The sequence below is a fragment of the Nicotiana tomentosiformis genome, chromosome 7 (genome assembly GCF_000390325.3).
Source record: "Nicotiana tomentosiformis chromosome 7, ASM39032v3, whole genome shotgun sequence".
Lineage (NCBI taxonomy): Eukaryota > Viridiplantae > Streptophyta > Magnoliopsida > Solanales > Solanaceae > Nicotiana > Nicotiana tomentosiformis.
The window spans coordinates 108,422,294-108,441,767 of NC_090818.1; the positions used below are offsets into that span (position 1 = coordinate 108,422,294).

Genomic DNA, 19,474 nt, shown 5'->3' on the forward strand with positions numbered 1-19,474 from the left:
CAACCCTATTGTATAAAACTAGTGGGTGTTTAATATTAGTGCTTGCTATTGATTGGGTGGATGTTATTTAGACTTGTTTATGCTTTATATATATAATTAATAGTTGCAAATATTGATTTATGCCTATTTGGCTTCATTCTTACTTGAGAAATAGTAATTTAGTCTAGAAAAACTTGGCTAACAAGAAATTGAACAAGTTAAAGTTTTGATTAGTTTGATTAAAAGGGGTTGAACTAGAGATATGGATAATCCAACTTGGATTCACCTTCAATTGTTTTGATTGCTACCCATTTAATCTTGAGAAAGCCAATTTGGCATAATCACTCTTTAACCGAGAGATATTGAGTAATTGAGAATTGAGAGTCATAACAAATCCCGATCTACCAAGCATGCATAGATTTACTCTACCCATTAGGTTTATACCTAGGTAAAGGTTAACACCCTAGGCTTTTTCCTTATTTGACAAAACATAAAAAATATTTCAATCATTATTTGCTCACCAGTTAGTTAAATATTTTAGCAATTAATTTAGATAATAATTACCCACTTTTGTTTGAAAGATAAATTTAGTTATTTCAAGTTCTTTTCTTGAGTGTTTACCTTAACATCATCTTAAATTCTCTGTGGATTTGACTCCGACTTGCGTTAGAATTTTATTATTGTAATAATTGTTTCATACTCCTTAATTAAGTATGAATTGGGCGTGATCAATTTTTGACGCCGTTGCCCAGGAAGTTTACGATGTTAACTATATACTTGAGTTTGTTTCTTGAAGTATCTTCTTTTACTTTCGTGATTCTAATTTGCTGACGTGATTGTAGATTCCAAATGGAGAACAACAAACTTGAAAACTTGCTATTGTGAGAGGTGGATGGCGAAGATGAGCAACTTAATGAAATGCCTCAAGCTCCACAACAAAACTGCCGAGGCCGTGGGCAACAAGACATTGTGCCTCCACCTCTACCACCACCACAATCACAAGTGCCGCAACATCAGATTTTATCCAATGAAGGTTATGCAAGTGCCATAGTCCCCCTCACATTAGGGCAGAAAACTTTCAAATTACCAATGTAATGCTCACTTTGCTCGAGTAACGAGGTTATTTCATCAGGAAGCCGCGTCAAAATAAATATTTCGAAAGATGCTTTGCGGTTAAGGCCTTTCCCTCCTTACTAAGGGGTAAGGCTTTGGAATTTTGATTGGTTAGAATACTTGCCTAATCACTCTATCATATATGGGATGAGTTGGCGGCGAAATTTATTTCAAAGTTCTTCTCTTCCGGGCATATGACTACTTTACGGGATGAAATATTAGCTTTCAAGCAAGAGCCCAATGAACCTTTATATGAAATTTGGGAGCGGTATTGTACAATGGTAAAGGAGTGTCCGAACAATGATATGACCGACAACATGATTCAACAAACTTTCTACCGTGGTGTTAATACTACAAATCAATGTGTGGTCAATCAATTTACCGGATGAAATTTTATGACAGCACCTTATGCAGAGGCATGTGAGATTCTTGATGAGATGGTAGAAACTTCTTCAGCTTGGTAATCCCGGGATAATGTTTTCCAAGGTGATCCCAACATGATCTATTTTCATAAAGAGTTGCAAGACCATGGGCGAGCTATTACCGAATTGACCATAACCATGACTCAACTTTCAACTTCATCAAACCCAAGCTCCTAAGAAAGTTCATGCTATGTAGGGAGTGAATATCTTAGCCAACAAGAAGAGGACTAAAGGTCCACAATTTTAATCCCGAGTGGAGAATTATGCACATAACGATGATAACTATGACCAAGATGACTCTTATAAAGAGCAAGAAGAAGAGGTACCATTTGCGAACAATTACCAAGGGCAACAAAGCAATTTTCAAGGCTCCAATCAAAATCAATGGCATTCTCAAAATAACCAAGGAAATTGGGGTTCTAACAATCAAGGAAATTGGCATAACGATAACAATAACCAAGGAAATTGGGGAGGCAATAATCAAGGAAATTGGGGAAATAATAATAATCATGCAAATTGAAGTTCGAGTTTTCAAAGACCCCCAATATTCCAACAACCGAGCAATCCACCTCCTTATCCTTCCCACGGTTCAAGCTCTTCAAATAATGAAATGGGCCACATTGAGAACATATTCAAACAAATGATAGAAAAGAATGTGAATTCAGATGCCCAAGTTACCTCACACACCATATCAATCTGTAATCTTGAAGCTCAAATGGGAAAAATATCTCAAGCTCTTAATACTCGTCCTAAGGGTGCATTACCAAGGGACACGGTAGTGAACCCAAAGGGTGGTAACAATATGGGGCATGCTATGGCAGTTATCACAAGAAGTGGAAGAGGCAGGAATGCACCCCCTCAAATGAAAAACAACTTGTAGATAATGACCAAGTAATTCAAAAGGATAAAATCCCCCAAAATGATGCTCAAGTATATGATGATGTTCGGATTGATATTGATGATAGTGTGGAGGAGACCCAAGAAGAGGTGAACCTGTCTAGGGAATATATTATTGACATATCGGGACCGATAGTGCAAAAGGCTAAGGCACCTTTGCCAAAGCCTCCAACTCCCTATCCTCAAAGGCTTGCTAAGAAAAATAATGAGAATCAATTCAAGAAGTTCATTCAAATTATCAAACGCCTCTCTATCAACATGCCATTAGTAGAAGCTTTGAAACAAATTCTCGATTATGCCAAGTTTATGAAATATCTGGTAACCATGAAGAGGTCGATGAATTTTGAAACTATCAAGGTCACTCATCAAGTGAGTGCAATTGTTCATTCTATGGCTCCTAAGTTGGAGAATCCCGATACTTTTACAATTCTTTGTACTATTGAAAGTGTCAATTTTGCTAAAGTTCTTTGTGATCTTGGGGCAGGTATCAATTTGATACCCTATTCGGTGTTCAAAATTTTGGGGATCGGAAAATTAAGACTCGTATCTATGAGGTTGTAAATGACCGATCGTACTATGAAGAGGCCATTGGGAGTGATTGAAAATGTTTTGGTTTGAGTTGATAAATTTATTCTTCCGACGGAATTTGTGATTCTAGATTGTGAGGTTCACTGTGATGTTCTTCTCTGCTTCAAATTGATTAGCAGCCACATTGGTAGTTCTTCTCTAAGTGCATGTATTTTCTCAGCAACCTTTGTGAATTCTTAGGTATTGAGATTTTTCGGTGCGTTCCTAATTGTCTTTAAGTTCTGCCATATACTAGCCATCTTTCCATCTTATAGAAGCCAATTTTTATGAATTATCCTTCCAAAATCTGGGTGCTCCGCTAGGCAATTGAAGAATCTAAATGTTTTTTCCCAGTTTCAAGTAATGCTTATATCTCAATACCTAAGGGGAGTGATCCAAAAATAAGAGTCCATTACATGAACATGCAATGGAGCATCCAGGAAGTGTTAGCTCTATCAATCCTACTATATACATGGTTATTAGTCCATATATATCCTCGTCCAACAGTTGGTAGTTCATTCATTATACAATCATCCATAAAATTTCTGAAATCCTTGGTCTCATTATCTTGTACTTCACTTCCATGGATCATGTCCTCATTTGTCGGGATAGAGTTAAAATCTCCCATGATCAACCATGGTGTCACAAGTTGTGCATCCAAACTCTTTAATTTATCCCATAAATCACCTCTATTATGTATTGTGTGTAGACCATATATAGATAAGAAGTGGAATTTCCTTAAACTGGACTTACTTTTCACAATCCAATGGATCAGCTGTGTAGATATATCTAGGACAGTAAACTGAACGACATCTGAATTCCACACAATCCATATTCTACTTCTTGAAGCACAAGAAGCATTGGTACACCAAGTCCAGCTTGTCATTACCTTATTAAATATTTTATAAGCTTTATTGTCCTGAACTCTGTGTTCACTTATATTTCTATCAAACTAACTTTATGCTCCCTCAGAAATATCTTCATCTCTTTGTGCTTAAACACTTTATTGAAACCTCTCATATTCCAGGCAACTATTATCATGTGTGATAAATTTGATTTCCATGCCTTTGGCTGTCATTTTACTCCCCTCAAACGTACACCAAGAGAAAACCTAGAGAGAGAAATTTTATGTTTCAAAATTACAATAAAGTGAAGCCCTTCTTTTTCTTTGGCATTAGACAGTTTATTCTACAAATATTTGTTGCCATTATCTTATTGGCAAGGCGATCTAAATTGTAAATTAAGTAATCTTTGTTTTTTTGGTACATATCAAGTAATCTTAATATTCTGCACAATGTAATATCAATCCTATTATTCATACGCAATAGCGAAGTTAAAATTTTTTTTAATGGTATTTATCCATGACTTAATATATCGTACTATAAAAAGTAATATTGCCACCGCATTTAATTTTTTGGTGAAAGGTATTTATTTGACCCATTTTTGCCGGCTGTAGCTCATGTTCATATGTGTTTCACTAGCATATAGATGTGGACAAATAAAGCTTCTGAAAATACGCCTTTGGACTGAATTTTGCCAATTATCTTTTGGTTAGGCGAGTCATATTATGATTGCTCAAATAGGTGTATAGAACATTGATAAATCCAGCGTGTTAACTTAACAGAGTTGCAGTATCCATTTGAATTTTACATTGTATAGTTACTGACTCTTCATTTTCAGTACATCTTAAAGGCTGATGATTAGAACTAATATTGATACATGGAACCTCCACCCAGTTTGAAAATCGGTCTTACGAGGTTACTTTAGACACGAACTTTATATTTAACGTAGTCTATTCTAATCATATTGTATATGGTCAAAATCATTTTCAACCTTCGTACGATTGGTGAAGATGGACCGAAAAACATCTTCATAATATCGAGGTGAGATTTGAAATAGGCACGAACAAGCTTCGAGTTTCGGAGTCAGATTAAATACCGAGTTCGACGCCATTTTCGAGCTCGAGTCCAAATCGAACTATACCGAGAAGCGACGGAATCGGGCTTAAGAGCCAGAGACCAACCAATACCGAGCCCAAGTCAATACCGGACCCCGAGTCGGCATCGAGCTCAAACCCGCATCGAGCTCTAAACCTGGAAGCCGACCAATACCGATCTATACCGAGTCCAATCAAGATCGAGCCAAGAGACAAGAGCCGTTAAAGCCGCACTACGAGAGAGAATCTCAGCGAAAATTAGGAAAAAACTGATTTATCATGAGTTTTTCACTATGTATTTTTTATGATATCTAAAGTAGGATCCCTCCACTATAAGAGGGATGACTATTATTTCTGTAAATGCATCACGTTATCAATACACTGTAACTCAAATACTATTGAGACATTCTCATATTAAGAGATTATCCTTTTTAGCTTAATAGATAAATTTTATTTTTGCTAGTTCATAAATCATCTTCCTTTCAATTGTGTTTGTATCTTTTCTTCATAGTCAATATTCGATATTTCTACTTACTCTTTACGATTTGTGTCAAGTTATACCACATACCCTTAGAACTACGTACAGATTCAACCCTATCCATTTTTCGGGTATACAGTTTCGCGCCCACCGTGGGGCTAAGAATAACAGTGGTTATTTGATGCGAATCTGCAAAACACACCATTTTACGCTTGTTTTCGGAAGTGTCTTTGAATTCGGATTAGCAACGACGAGCTATCAATTAAATGGCCTTACCTATCGACAACGAAGCTGGCCTTCAAGGTGAAAACAACAACTTGACGCCCAGGGCCGAAAGGCCGCTTGTCGACGCCGTTGGAGCTCGAGTCGAAGTACCATTAGACGTTAATTCGCATGTGGCCATTGAGGCAAACCTACGTTCTGAACCTGAAAATAGCATTCATGGTGGTACTCGATCTGCAGCTCGAGACACCCATAAGGTTAAGGAAAACGGAATCAGCTTGCGTATGATTTTCGAAATGTTGCAAACTCCACAGGCAGCAATAGCTCAGTTGCGGAGTCAAACCCAGATACCGAGCAGGCCGGAGCCCAGTCCACCCCGAGAAGCCACCCACAGAACGGAACCAGCCATAGGAAGTTCGAATGAGCAAGAGTCGGGGACTAATCCCGAAATTGCTAAGATGTTCGAAGAACTGACCAAACGAATAGAGTCAGGAGAGAGGAGGATTGAGGCAAACGACAAAAAGGTAGAAATATATAACTCTAGGGTTGATCAGATCCCGGGGGCACCACCGATATTGAAGGGCTTAGATTCCAAAAAATTTGTACAAAAGCCTTTCCCCCCAAGCGTGGCTTCTAAACCGATCCCAAAGAAGTTTCGCATGCCCGAGATTTCTAAATATAACGGAACTACCGACCCCAACGAATATGTTACCTCTTACACATGTGCCATTAAAGGGAACGATCTAGAGGACGATGAAATCGAATCCATATTATTGAAGAAATTCGGTAAAACCTTGTCAAAGGGAGCAATGATATGATATTATAATTTACCATCTAATTCTATCGATTCTTTTGCCATACTTGCAGATTCTTTCGTAAAAGCAAACGCAGGGGCCATAAAGATCGAGATCAGGAAGTCGGTCCTGTTCAAAGTAAGACAAAAGGATAACGAGATGCTCAGGCTTTCACTCAAGGTTTGAACGAACAAAGTTCGATGGCTTCACGGCGGTTGAAACATAACCTGATCGAGTACCCAGCTATTACTTGGGCCAACGTGCATAATCGGTATCAATCAAAAATTAGAGTCGAAGACGATCAGTTGGGTTCTGGAACCATTGTTAGAAGAGACATCAATCGAGAACAAGGGCCGATCAGGGACCGATATCGACCATATAGTGAAGACCACAGAGTTAATGAATCGAGACGTAACCCCGAACAAAGTAATAAAAGAAGTGATCAAGGTCAAGGGTCTCGGGGGCTGATGAATAGAAATGGGTTCGATAGGCATACCGGACCCAAGGAAGCACCACAATTATCAGAGTATAACTTCAGTATCGATGCATCTGCCATCATGTCGGCTATTGGACGCATCAAAGACACTAAATAGCCTCGACCCATGCAGACCGATCCTGCCCAGAGGAGCCCCAATCAAATGTGCAAATATCATGGCACCCATAGCCATAGAACGGAAGATTGCAGGCAACTAAGAGAGGAGGTAGCCCGGTTATTCAATAAAGGGCACCTTCGAGAGTTTTTAAGTGACAGGGCCAAAAACCATTTCAAAAACAGGGATTTCGGTAGACAAAACGAATAGGAAGAACTAAAGCACACCATCTATATGATCATCGGTAGCGTCGATACCCCTCAAGGGCCAGTGCTTAAATGCACTAAGACATCGGTTATGAGAGATAAGTGACCTCGAACTCGGGATTACGCACCCATAGGAACCCTGTCCTTTAATGATGAAGATGCAGAAGGAGTCATGCAACCTCACAACGATGCACTGGTAATGTCCGTACTTATGAATAAAACTAAAATTAAGCGTGTGTTAATTGATCCAAGTAGCTCGGCCAACATTATTAAATCGAAGGTCATAGAACAGCTCGATCTACAGGAGCAGGTCGTACCCGCAGCCCTGGTTCTAAACGGATGTGGCATGTGAAACTACTAAAGTCGAGATAATTCTGCCGATAAATGTGGTCGGGATCATCCGAGAAACGAAGTTCCACGTAATCGAAGGCGATATGAGGTACAACGCCCTTTTTGGAAGACCACAGATCCACAATATGAGAGCTGTACCTTCGACCCTCCACCAGGTTCTTAAATTCCCAACATCGGAGGGAGTCAAAATAATGTACGGAGAATAACTGGCCGCAAGAGAAATGTTAGCCATCGAAGAACCGATTCTGATATCCTCACCTTCATCGACGAAGGGATCAAACTCGAAAGGGGAACATGATGCCAAATAGCAATCACAGACGTCAGCTTCGACCCTACTAGAAAATCAGAAGATTGACGAAGATGATGAGCAAATGATCCCTCGATCCTTCATGGTCCCCAATGATTCTGACGCTACCCAATCAACGGTTGAAGAACTGGAGCAAGTCATACTAATCCAATATCTGCCAGAACGAAAGGTATACCTGGGAATGGGATTAACCTCCGAACTCAGGAAAAGGCTTATTCAATTTGTTATTGATAACATAGATTGTTTTACTTGGTCCCATTTAGACATAACAGGGATCCCACCGGATATAACGACGCATCGGCTAAGCCTGGACCCTAGGATCAAACCGGTGAAGCAAAAAAAGAAGACCCTAGTTCGAGGTAAAGCACAGATTCATAAAGGACGAGGTAACTAAACTTCTCAAAATAGGGTCCATTCGGGAGGTAAAATATCCCGAATGGTTAGCCAATGTAGTTGTAGTCCCTAAAAAAGGGAACAAACTTAGAATATGTGTAGATTATAAGAATTTAAAAAAGGCATGCCCCAAAGATTCTTTTCCGCTGCCTAACATCGATCGCATGATCTATGCCACGGCCGGCCATGAGATTCTTACTTTTCTCGATGCCTATTCCGGGTATGAAAAATCCAAATGAACCCGAAGGACCGAGAAAAGACTTCATTTATCACCAAGCATAGAACATATTATTATAATGTAATGCCCTTCGGGCTAAAAGATGCAGGAGCTACTTACCAACGCCTAGTAAATAAAATATTCGAGGAACAAATAGGTAAATCAATGGAAGTTTATATTGATGACATGCTAGTTAAGTCCCTGCACGCAGAGGACCATTTGGTTCATTTGCAGGAAATATTCGAGATTTTAAGGAAATATAACATGAAGCTCAACCCCGAAAAATGTGCTTTCAGGGTCGGTTCGGGAAAGTTCCTTGGCTTCATGGTATCAAAGTGGGGGATCGAGATCAAACTCGATAAAATCAAGGCCATCAAAGACATCACCGTCATGGACATTGTAAAATCCATGCAGAAGCTAACCGGACGGATAGCTGCCTTAGGCCGATTCATTTCGAGGTCATCGGATCGAAGCCACAGATTTTTCTCTCTACTCAAAAAGAAGAACGATTTCGCATGGACCCCAGAATGCCAACAAGCGTTAGAAGAATTGAAGTGATACCTATCGAGCCCACCACTGCTTCACACTCCAAAGGCAGACGAGAAACTCTACTTGTACTTGGTAGTATCGGAAATCGCGGTAAGTAGTGTCCTGGTTCAAGAAGAGCAAGGTACTCAATTTTCCATTTATTATGTAACTCGAACCTTAGGAGAAGCAGAAACTAGATATCCACACTTAGAGAAATCGGCACTTTCTCTAATAACCGCCTCTAGGAAGTTAAGACCATACTTTCAATGTCACCCCATATGCGTATTAACCACTTACCCACTTTGTAATATTTTGCACAAGCCCGAACTATCAGGCCAATTGGCCAAATGGTCGTCGAACTCAGTGGGTACGACATCAAATATCAACCTCGGACGTCCATCAAGTCTCAAATTTTAGCTGACTTCGCGGCCGATTTCACGCCAACCCTCATACCCGAAATTGAGAATAACTCCTACTAAAATCGGGTACATCATCGGGGGTATGGACCCTCTTCACAGCCGGTGCTTCGAATGCGAAGGGGTCTGGGCTAGGCATCATTTTGTAGCCGCCCACGGGTAGAACTATTAGAAAATCTATCAAAACTACTAGGTTAACTAACAAGGAGGCCGAGTACGAGGCCATGATTGCAGGTCTAGAGCTAGCTAAAAGATTGGGAGCAGAATTCATTGAAGCCAAGTGTGACTCTTTACTAGTGGTAAACCAAGTAAACAAAAACTTCGAAGTTCGAGAGGATAGAATGCAAAGGTATTTGGACAAACTGCAGGTAACTTTGCACCGTTTTAAGGAATGGACTTTACAGCATATACCTCGAGAACAAAATATTGAGGCCGATGCACTTGCATATTTGGGGTCATCGGTCGAGGAAGATGAGATCAACTCGGGGACTGTCGTTCAACTCTCGAGATCCATAATCGAGGAAGGTCATGATGAAATAAACTCCACAAGTCTAACCTGGGATTGGAGAAACAAATATATAGAATACTTCAAAAACGGGAAACTTCCATCGGACCCAAAAGAGTCTAGAGCTCTACACATAAAAGCTGCATGGTTCACCTTATCCAATGATGGAACACTGTTTAGAATGATGTTCGATGGTCCACTGGTAATATGTTTAGGACCGGGAGATACTGACTACATCCTACGTGAGATTCACGAGGGCACTTGTGAAAATCATTCCGGAGCCGAATAATTAGTCCAAAAAATAATTAGAGCAGGATATTATTGGATCGATATGGACAAAGATGCAAAGGAGTTTGTTTGAAAATGTGATAAATGTCAAAGGTTTGCACCAATGATCCATCATCCCGGAGAACAACTTCACTCAGCCTTATCCCCATGGCCATTCATGAAATGGGGGATGGATATCGTCAGCCCTCTGCCATCGGCCCCAGGTAAAGCTAAGTTCATTTTATTTATGACTGACTATTTCTCTAAATGGGTTGAAGCACAGACGTTCGAGAAAGTGAGAGAGAAAGAAGTTATAGACTTCATCTGGGATCACATTGTATTTCGATTCGGGATACCCGTCGAAATAGTGTGTGACAATGGAAAATAATCTATCGGCAGCAAAGTGACGGGATTTCTAGAAGACCACAAAATAAAGAGAATATTAACAACGCCATATCACCCTAGTGGGAACGGGCAGGCTGAATCGACGAACAAGGCTATCATTCAAAATATAAAGAAAAGGTTGAACGATGCTAAGGGGAAATGGAAAGAAATTCTATCCGAAGTCCTTTGGGCATATCGAACAACATCAAAGTCCAGTACGGGGGCAACCCCGTTCTCCTTAGTATATGGCTCTGAAGCCTTGATCCTAGTCTAAGTCGGGGAACCCAATGCCAGGTTTCGACATACTACAGAAGAGTCAAATCACGAGGCTATGAATACTAGCCTCGAATTATTAGATGAAAAATGAGAAGCCGCTCTTGTCCGACTGGCCATCTAGAAGCAGCGGATTGAAAGATACTGTAATCGAAGAACCAATTTTCGCCATTTCAAAATCGGGGACTTAGTGCTAAGGAAAGTCACCCTCAACACCCGAAATTCAAATGAAGGAAAACTAGGTCCGAACTGGGAAGAACCGTACCGGATCCTCAAAATTGTCGGTAAAGGATCCTATAAGCTCGGTATAATAAACGGCAAGCAGCTACCAAGCAATTGGAACGTGTCGCACCTAAAACGATACTGCTGTTAAGGTACACCTCCTATGTTCATTTATATTTCAAAATTAACCATTGCAGGTGTCCGATCAGAAACAGGAATGAATTATTCGGCTCGAAGCCTTCAGGCCTGAAAGCACGCGTTACACTCTTTTTCCCTTTGACCGGTTTTTGTCCCAAATGTGTTTTTTGGCAAGGTTTTTAATGAGCCAACCATTGATCGTACTAACTCTGAACAATTCAACAATATCCGAGGCCTCTTTACAATAAACCTCGAATTACGAGGGGCATTATCCTCAAATATATCAAGTTCGATTATCAAGTTCGAAGCAAGAAAGTTACTTTATGACAACAGGGTTTCGATAGGAAAAATTGTAAGAGCCAAATGGTCAAAACGAACCATGCTCATGTAATTTTCTCGATCCCTGGTACAGAACATAAACACATGTATAATGACATAAAGAGAATTTTTTACCGATATCTCATATCTCAGAATCCATCCTCTATTTCGTGATCTATTTTGCAAGTAGGCTTAAGGGATGACCATTACCCCATAAATCGGGGACTGCCAACCGAAAAATCAACGAGATCAAGTCCCACTAAAGCCTACGGGCTACACTACTTCGAGTTCGAGCAATCATTCACTTGATTACTAAGCCTACGGGCTACTCTTATTTCGAGTTCGAGCAATCACTCACTCGATTACTAAGCCTACGGGCTACTCTTATTTCAAGTTCGAGCAATCACTCACTCGATTACTAAGCCTACGGGCTACTCTTATTTTAAGTTCGAGCAATCACTCACTCGATTACTAAGCCTACGGGCTACTCTTATTTCGAGTTCGAGCAATCACTCACTCGATTACTAAGCCTACGAGCTACTCTTATTTCGAGTTCGAGCAATCACTCACTCAATTACTAAGCCTACGTGCTACTCTTATTTCGAGTTCGAACAATCACTCACTCGATTACTAAGCCTACGGGCTACTCTTATTTCGAGTTCGAGCAATCACACACTCGATTACTAAGCCTACGAGCTACTCTTATTTCAAGTTCGAGCAATCACTCACTCGACTACTAAGCCTACAGGCTACTCTTATTACTAGTTCGAGCAATCACTCACTCGATTACAAAGCCTACGAGCTACTCTTATTTCGAGTTCGAGCAATCACTCACTCAATTACTAAGCCTACGGGCTACTCTTATTTCGAGTTTGAGCAATCACTCACTCGAACACTAAGTATACAAGCTACTCTTATTTCGAGTTCGAGCAATTACTCACTCGATTACTAAGCCTACGGGCTACTCTTTTTTCGAGTTCGAGCAATCACTCACTCGACTAATAAAGCCTATAGGCTAGATTACTTCGAGTTTGAGCAAGTACTCACTCGACCAATAAAAGCCTAAGGGCTACTATTACTTCGAGTTCGAGCAAAGCACTCACTCGACTACTAAACCTACGGGCTACCTTACTTCGAGTTCGAGCAAAGCACTCACTCGACTACTAAGCCTACGGGCTACCTTACTTCGAGTTCGAATAAAACACTCACTCGACAAATAAAAGCCTAAGGGCTACTATTACTTTGAGTTCAAGCAATCACTCACTCGATTATTAAGCCTACCGGCTACCTTACTTCGGGTTCGAGCAAAACACTCACTCGACCAATTCTTGGCTACTCTTACTTTGAGCTCGAGCAAAGCACTTACTAGACTAATAAAGCCTACGGGCTACCTTTCTTCGACTTTGAGCGATCACTCACTCGACTATAAAGCCTACGGGCTACCTTTCTTCGAGTTCAAGCAATCACTCACTTGACTACTAAGCCTAAGGGCTAACAATTATTCTGAGTTTGAGCAAAGCAGTCACTCGGTTATAAAGACTACAAGGTCTGAATTCGATCAAAATGCCTAAAGCCTCGAACTTATGAAAACTTTCATAAGACATGAATAAAACAAGATCTTCACAAGGCAGAAAATAAAACAGAGACATGTCGAGAAAGGAAAAGATCTTTATATATATACAAGAGTGTTTACAACGTCCGAACAAGATCCTACACAAAAAATAGGAAAAAGAAACAACTAAGTCTCTTGGTTATCTCTGGAGGCGGTCTCTTCTCCGTCGGGCTCCTCCTCGCTCTCAGACCCTCTCTTGCTCCCGTCATCATCATCGTCATCATCGGAAGCCAGGGCTTCTGCATCGGCTTCAAGCTCTTTAGCCCTTTTTATCTCTTCGATGACATCGAAACCTCGAGCATAGATCTCCTCGAGAGTCACCCTCCGAGATTGGCATTTGGCAAGTTCAGCAACCCAATGTGCTCGAGTTTTAGCGGTCTCGACTGCCTCTCTTGCTTGTACCTGAGCAGCTTTGGCATCAGCCCGATAGACGGCCACGAATGCATCCGCATTGGCCTTTGCTTTTTCGGCGTCAGATTTGGCCTTGGCAAGTTCGGAGGCCAACCGAGCCTTGAGCTCCTCTATTTTTCTTGCTTGAATCGAGCTCTTCTCCTTCATGCTTTGAAGTTGGTTTTCGGCCGATGATAATTGGGCTCAGGCAGTTTCTTTTTCTGTGGCAAGACGGTCCATGCCATCTTTCCATCCCAAGGTCTCCGCCCTTATCATATCGACCTCCTCACGAAGCTTCCCAATCACCTAGAGCTTCTGCTGTAGCTATGAGATCAAAATGTTAGCCACCATTCCAGAATCGAGCCCATGGGTTTTTAAGATTACCATTACCTACTCGGTCAAGTCGGTCTGGTCTTGTTGGGCCTTGGCCAATTCAGCTCAGAGTTCCTTGATTTCTTCTTCCCTTTGTATGAAGAGGAGTCTAAGGTTGTTCCTCTCCTTCGTGACCCGTCAGAGGTCGGCCTCGTACCGATGCAGCTTAGCTCGAGACCGAGAACATGCTTCTCGATGAACTGCTGCAGCCTACGAAGAAAGAAGAAAAGAAGTTAGAAAAGAATAGCAAACATGAAAGTGGTATCAACGAAGGGAGTTAGAGCTTACCCGATTCGGAGCTTGTTGCACTTCACAGAAAAGGCCCGACACATCACTAGGCCAGCAACATCCTCGACACCAGTAAACAAATCACGGAAGGGGTCCTCCCCTTCATGAGACCGGTCTACCTCGAGGGCCCCCAAAGCTTGGGCTTCCCGAATCGCCCTTTCAGAAAAAGCAGGGAGAGTGGGCGAGTCTCCGATTACTATTGCCCCAAGCGACTCGCTTGGGTCGTTCTCCTCAGTTCGGAGAGCTTTAGGGCCGGCCCCTTCAGATATACCCACCTTTTGTTGACTTCGGTGGGAAGAATCCTGGATCTCTAATGATTCGGGAACTCTGCCCGAATCTTTCTCTGATATCCCCTCAGTTCGAGGCTGAGCTTCATAAACCACCATCGATCCAGCTGCCTTTGGGGTATCGATTGTTTTCTTCACTCGGGCCACCAGTACGAACCTGCCAACTTCTTCTTCTTCTTCTTCTTCTTCTTCTTCATCTTTATCCCTCAGACGCCGAACGGATTCTTCGGTCAGAGGGATAATTTTCCTCCTCGGCTTATGAGCCATCCTTGTCTTGGGTTCTGGATCCTCGGAAGTGAAGGCCCTTTTTCTCTTATTGTCTTTCGTCGGTTTCGGAACCGGGGCCGAAGTCTCTTCCTCAACGGACGGGGGCCTCATAACCGTATCTTTGCCCAAGCCTACACACAAGAAAATTGGTTAATTATATGGAAAACATTATGTTCGAACCAACAATGGCATGAGAAAGAGGCCTACCATAATTTTTGGCCTCCCATCGGCCCTTTGACAAATCACGCCACGAGCGCTCGGCGTATATAGAGGTCGAAGCCAGGGCCTGTACCTAGCTCTTAAGGTTGGGAACAACACCAGTCATCCAAGAAACGGCTATATCACAAAAAAATGATATCTGTGAGAAAGAGACAAAAGAGCAAAGCAATAAGAGCTAACTGTCGAAATATACTTACGCTTCATGTTCCAATCCTCAAGGAATGGCATCTGCTCGGCCAGGATCAGATCGAAGGTCTTCACTCGAATGAACCTGCCCATCCAACCCCGGTCCTTATCCTCGTCTATGCTCGAGAAGAGCACTTTGTTAGCCCGGGCGCTGGAGTTTTATTAGCCCACCTCGATAGAGGCGGGGGCTGTACATTATGATAAGTTGGTCGAGGGTGAAAGGCACCCCCTCGATCCTGTTCACAAAAAAACGGATCAGAATAACGATCCGCTAAAAGGAAGGATGGATTTGGCCTGGGGTTATTTGGTATTGGCGACAAAAATCGATAAAGACAGGGTCGAGGGGGCCCAATGTGAAAGGGTAAGTATACACACTTAAAAACCCTTTTACATAAGTAGTAATATCTTCTTCGGGAACCGAGATTATCACTTCTATTTTCTCCCAGTTACAATCTTTTCTCAGCTGCTCGAGGTGTCCCTTAGTTATCGAGCACATATACCTCGATACTGGTTCACATCGATCAGGAACCGACGAGGCTTTATCGACCTTAAAATCGGAGGTAAGAACACACGCCCCAGGAACAAACTCCTCAGGCCGTGGTTCCATCAGTGTTTTGACGGCGGTAGACTGTGAAGAAGAAGCTTTTTCTTTGTGAGGAACAATTTTTGATATTTTCGCCATTTTGGATTTAAAAATCGAAAAAGCAAGGAGATAACAAAGATCCGATGTTTTAAAGAGAGATTTTGTAGTAAAAATCACAGAAGAAAGATTTTACAGTGAAAAATCATAGATTTACAGATGAACTCAGAAGATGCAAGAAAGAACTTTAGAAAATTTGGAGATTGGAGATGTAAAAGTGATAAATGGTAAAGAAAGGGGCTATTTATAGATTGAGCAACGTCGGTTCAGTATCAACAGTGGCCGACCATCGTCTGACACGCATTAAATGCCTTGGTAAACTAAAACGACAGGACAACTATCGCGTACGTCATGATCGAGCTCGATGCAAACGTCTGCGTATATCTAATCGAGCCATTGGGAAATCGTATCGTTTCTCGCCACATCCTTCCCGAGAAACGAGCGAAATATCTGTATACGGTCAAAACCGTTTTCAACCTTCGTACGATTGGTGAAGATAGACTGAAGAGCATCTTCATAATATCGAGGTGAGATTTGAAGCAGGCACGAATAAGCTTTGAGTTTCGGAGTCAGATTAAATATCGAGATCGACGCCATTATCGAGCTCGAGTCCAAATCGAACTATACTGAGAAGCGACAGAATCGAGCTTAAGAGCCAGAGGCCAACCAATACCGAGCCCAAGTTAATACCAGACCCCGAGTCGACATCGAGCTCAAACCCGCATCGAGCTCTAAACCTAGAAGCCGACCAATACCGAGTCCAATCAAGATCGAGCCAAGAGACAAGAGCTGTTAAAGCCGCACTAAGAGAGAGAATCTCGACGAAAATTAGGAAAAAACTGATTTATCATGGGTTTTCCACTATTTATTTTTTATGATATCTAAAGTAGAATCCCTCCATTATAAGAGGGATGACTATTATTTCTGTAAAGGCATCACGTTATCAATACACTGTAACTCAAATACTATTGAGACATTCTCATATTAAGAGATTATCCTTTTTAGCTTCATAGATAAATTCCATTTTTGCTTGTTCATAAATCATCTTACTTTCAATTCGGTTTGTATCTTTTCTTCATAGTCAATATTCGATATTTCTACTTACTCTTTACGATTTGTGTTAAGTTACACCACATACCCTTTAAACTACGTACAAATTCAACTCTATCCATTTTTCGGGTAAACAATATTATATCAAATGGATAGGGAAATGAAGGTAAATCTTACTCGTTAAATCTAAATCATTTGGCACCGAGGTGGCCTGAGGGCCGAGGGATAGACCAAAAGTCAGAAATGTTTCACGTTTCTAATGTGAATTTTAATTGAACGATCAAAAGAAAATAATGAAGTTTTTAAAAATTAATTAAAACACCAATTTTATTCAACATAAAACGCACTTCTAAAGGTTAAAAGATTGATTAACATTTTATGTTAGGAGTTTCGTGCTTTTATAAAACGTAATATGTATGTATAAATTGATTAGTGGTTAATCAAACTTCCGTGACAAATTCACAATCAATCAATTAATATTTTTTCTTTAAAAGAAGAATAAGTACACTTGTAAAACAATAACAATTACGTAACCACCAAAGGATGTGGTGCAGTAGATGAAACTGCTATTTCTTTAACCAGAGGTCTTGGGTTCGAACTCTGGGTTAAAAACATTCATGGTAGGGAGCGCTTTCTCCCGAATGGGCCCTACGCGGCGCAAATTCGGATATAGTCGGGCTCCAATCCGGGTACCAGACACCGAATAGGAAAAACAAAAAAAGAAAAAAACAATCACGTAAAGATAATACTTTTTTCCCCCTCATATTCCATAGATGTGGACGAGCAACTGAATCATACAATTTAAATTGAACAACAAAAAGTTACATGCTCTTAATTTATTCATGGAACCAGATCTATATAAGAAATATCTCTAATAAGACCAATGAAAGCACCCATATTATCATTATCGTCAACAAAGGGATTAGGAGGAGGTGGATTTGACATAAAATAATAGATACAATTTGTTAAATGAGTATCTGCACCCCATATCGATTGAGCAACATCACCATTTGAATTAAATGTGTCATTTATAAACTGAAAATCTGATCTCATAAGAAGGTATTGGTGAAGACAATTCCTATATATTTCCTTTAGTTGTGGATCTGTTTCATTTGTAGTGACTAACAATACCTTCTTGGCTATGGCTGTGTAGTTTTGAAATGCCAAGTTTATTGTAATTCCTTCAAGATCATGCTTAGTTGTTGCCTTTTGAGCCTCTGGGTTTTGTGCCAAAACGCTATAGCAAAAGTCTTGTTGTGTTTCACATAAACCACAAGCTTTGCTAACAAAGTTTGTATCTAAACTTGTTGCAAAGACAGGAACACTTAATAAAATAATACAAGGGAGGATGATTAGTGAGGTTGATGAATATGAGATTAATTTTCCCATTTTTTTCTCTTTGATCTATTCTAATTTCTCAGTTGAGAATATAAATATGGGTTGGCTCGATATATAAAATGCATAATTTTAATTAGTAATTTTTAGAATATCCTAGTATAGGAATTCTCTCGAAAAGTTAAAAGTACTATTAATGTTTTTACCTATTAGAAACCTTAATATTTAATTCTCTTTTAATGTTTGATTATAGTGATCCAAACGTTCATACATTATCAAAATTAAGACGTGTTTCCACACTCCTTTGAGACCTAGGAAAAAGATTTATGCAAATGCTTTCTCAAATTGTCTTAGGAGGCTGATCTTGTACAATTAGTAAGATTCTAAAACACAAAGAAATCATTTACTTCAGTCGGCCTTCATTGTATAGGTAACATATGTTCATATTAAATTCTAGCATAATAGAGCGACACGTGGAGCCAGAGACAGATGGAAAGCGAGACAGGTGGAAATCAAGTCCGGGGGCAGCAATCACGGTTGTCCCCGAAGGGGATGTTGCTCATAAAGATAAATAAATGTCTGTCGCCCGATAACATTCAATGGAGAATATTCTATAGCATTAAGTACATAGTCCATTACAGAGAATATGACGTTCACAGACTGCCGTTACACATTCTTCAATGGCCCCCATAATTGTCGTTTAAGAGGGACTTGATCCTAGGACCTTGTTCCGAAGGTGAAACTATAAATAGTGAGTTCAATAGCCATTGTAGGACACGGATTTTCTGACAAACTTATGCTATATACTATTAAAAAGCTCAATAACATTTTATTTCTTGCTTATTAATATTGTTGTTACTACTTTCAGAAGCTCTACTCCCGAAACCAAGTTATCTGCTGTCCTACCTCGATTTCAACGCTAAGTCTTGCATTCTTATTTAAGTTATTTATCATTTTGGGATAAAATCGATTCACTTGTCTATAAATCACGTATAAATTCAAGTGTACCGTTTTACAGATAAACATTCATATTATGGTTTTTTCTCAGCAATGGGAACTGTAAAAGTACTTACTCTCTCGATCCCAAATTAATTGTTATATTTTACTTCTCTACAGTCAAATTTTAACTTTGACCAATAGCTTAAATTTTTTTATTTATTATATTGATATGAGAATAATTATAACATGTAGTACTTTTCGTACAATTTTGAGTATTTAAATTTTAAATATAAAATATTAGCTTCTATAATTAGTTAAATTGACTTTCGAAAAGCAAAACACGACAACTTATTTGAGACGAAGGGA

General features: G+C 40.2%; 1 protein-coding gene across 1 annotated transcript; it reads right to left on the reverse strand.

Annotated features, from left to right (window-relative positions):
* Positions 1–13,261: 13,261 nt before the first annotated feature.
* Positions 13,262–15,826, reverse strand: LOC138896174 (uncharacterized). The gene is made up of 4 exons (XM_070180960.1): positions 15,661–15,826; positions 14,383–14,870; positions 14,055–14,107; positions 13,262–13,400 (listed from the first exon to the last, which is right to left on the reverse strand). Exons 1-4 carry the CDS (start codon positions 15,824–15,826, stop codon positions 13,262–13,264), a joined length of 846 nt encoding a protein of 281 aa, XP_070037061.1.
* Positions 15,827–19,474: the final 3,648 nt, after the last annotated feature.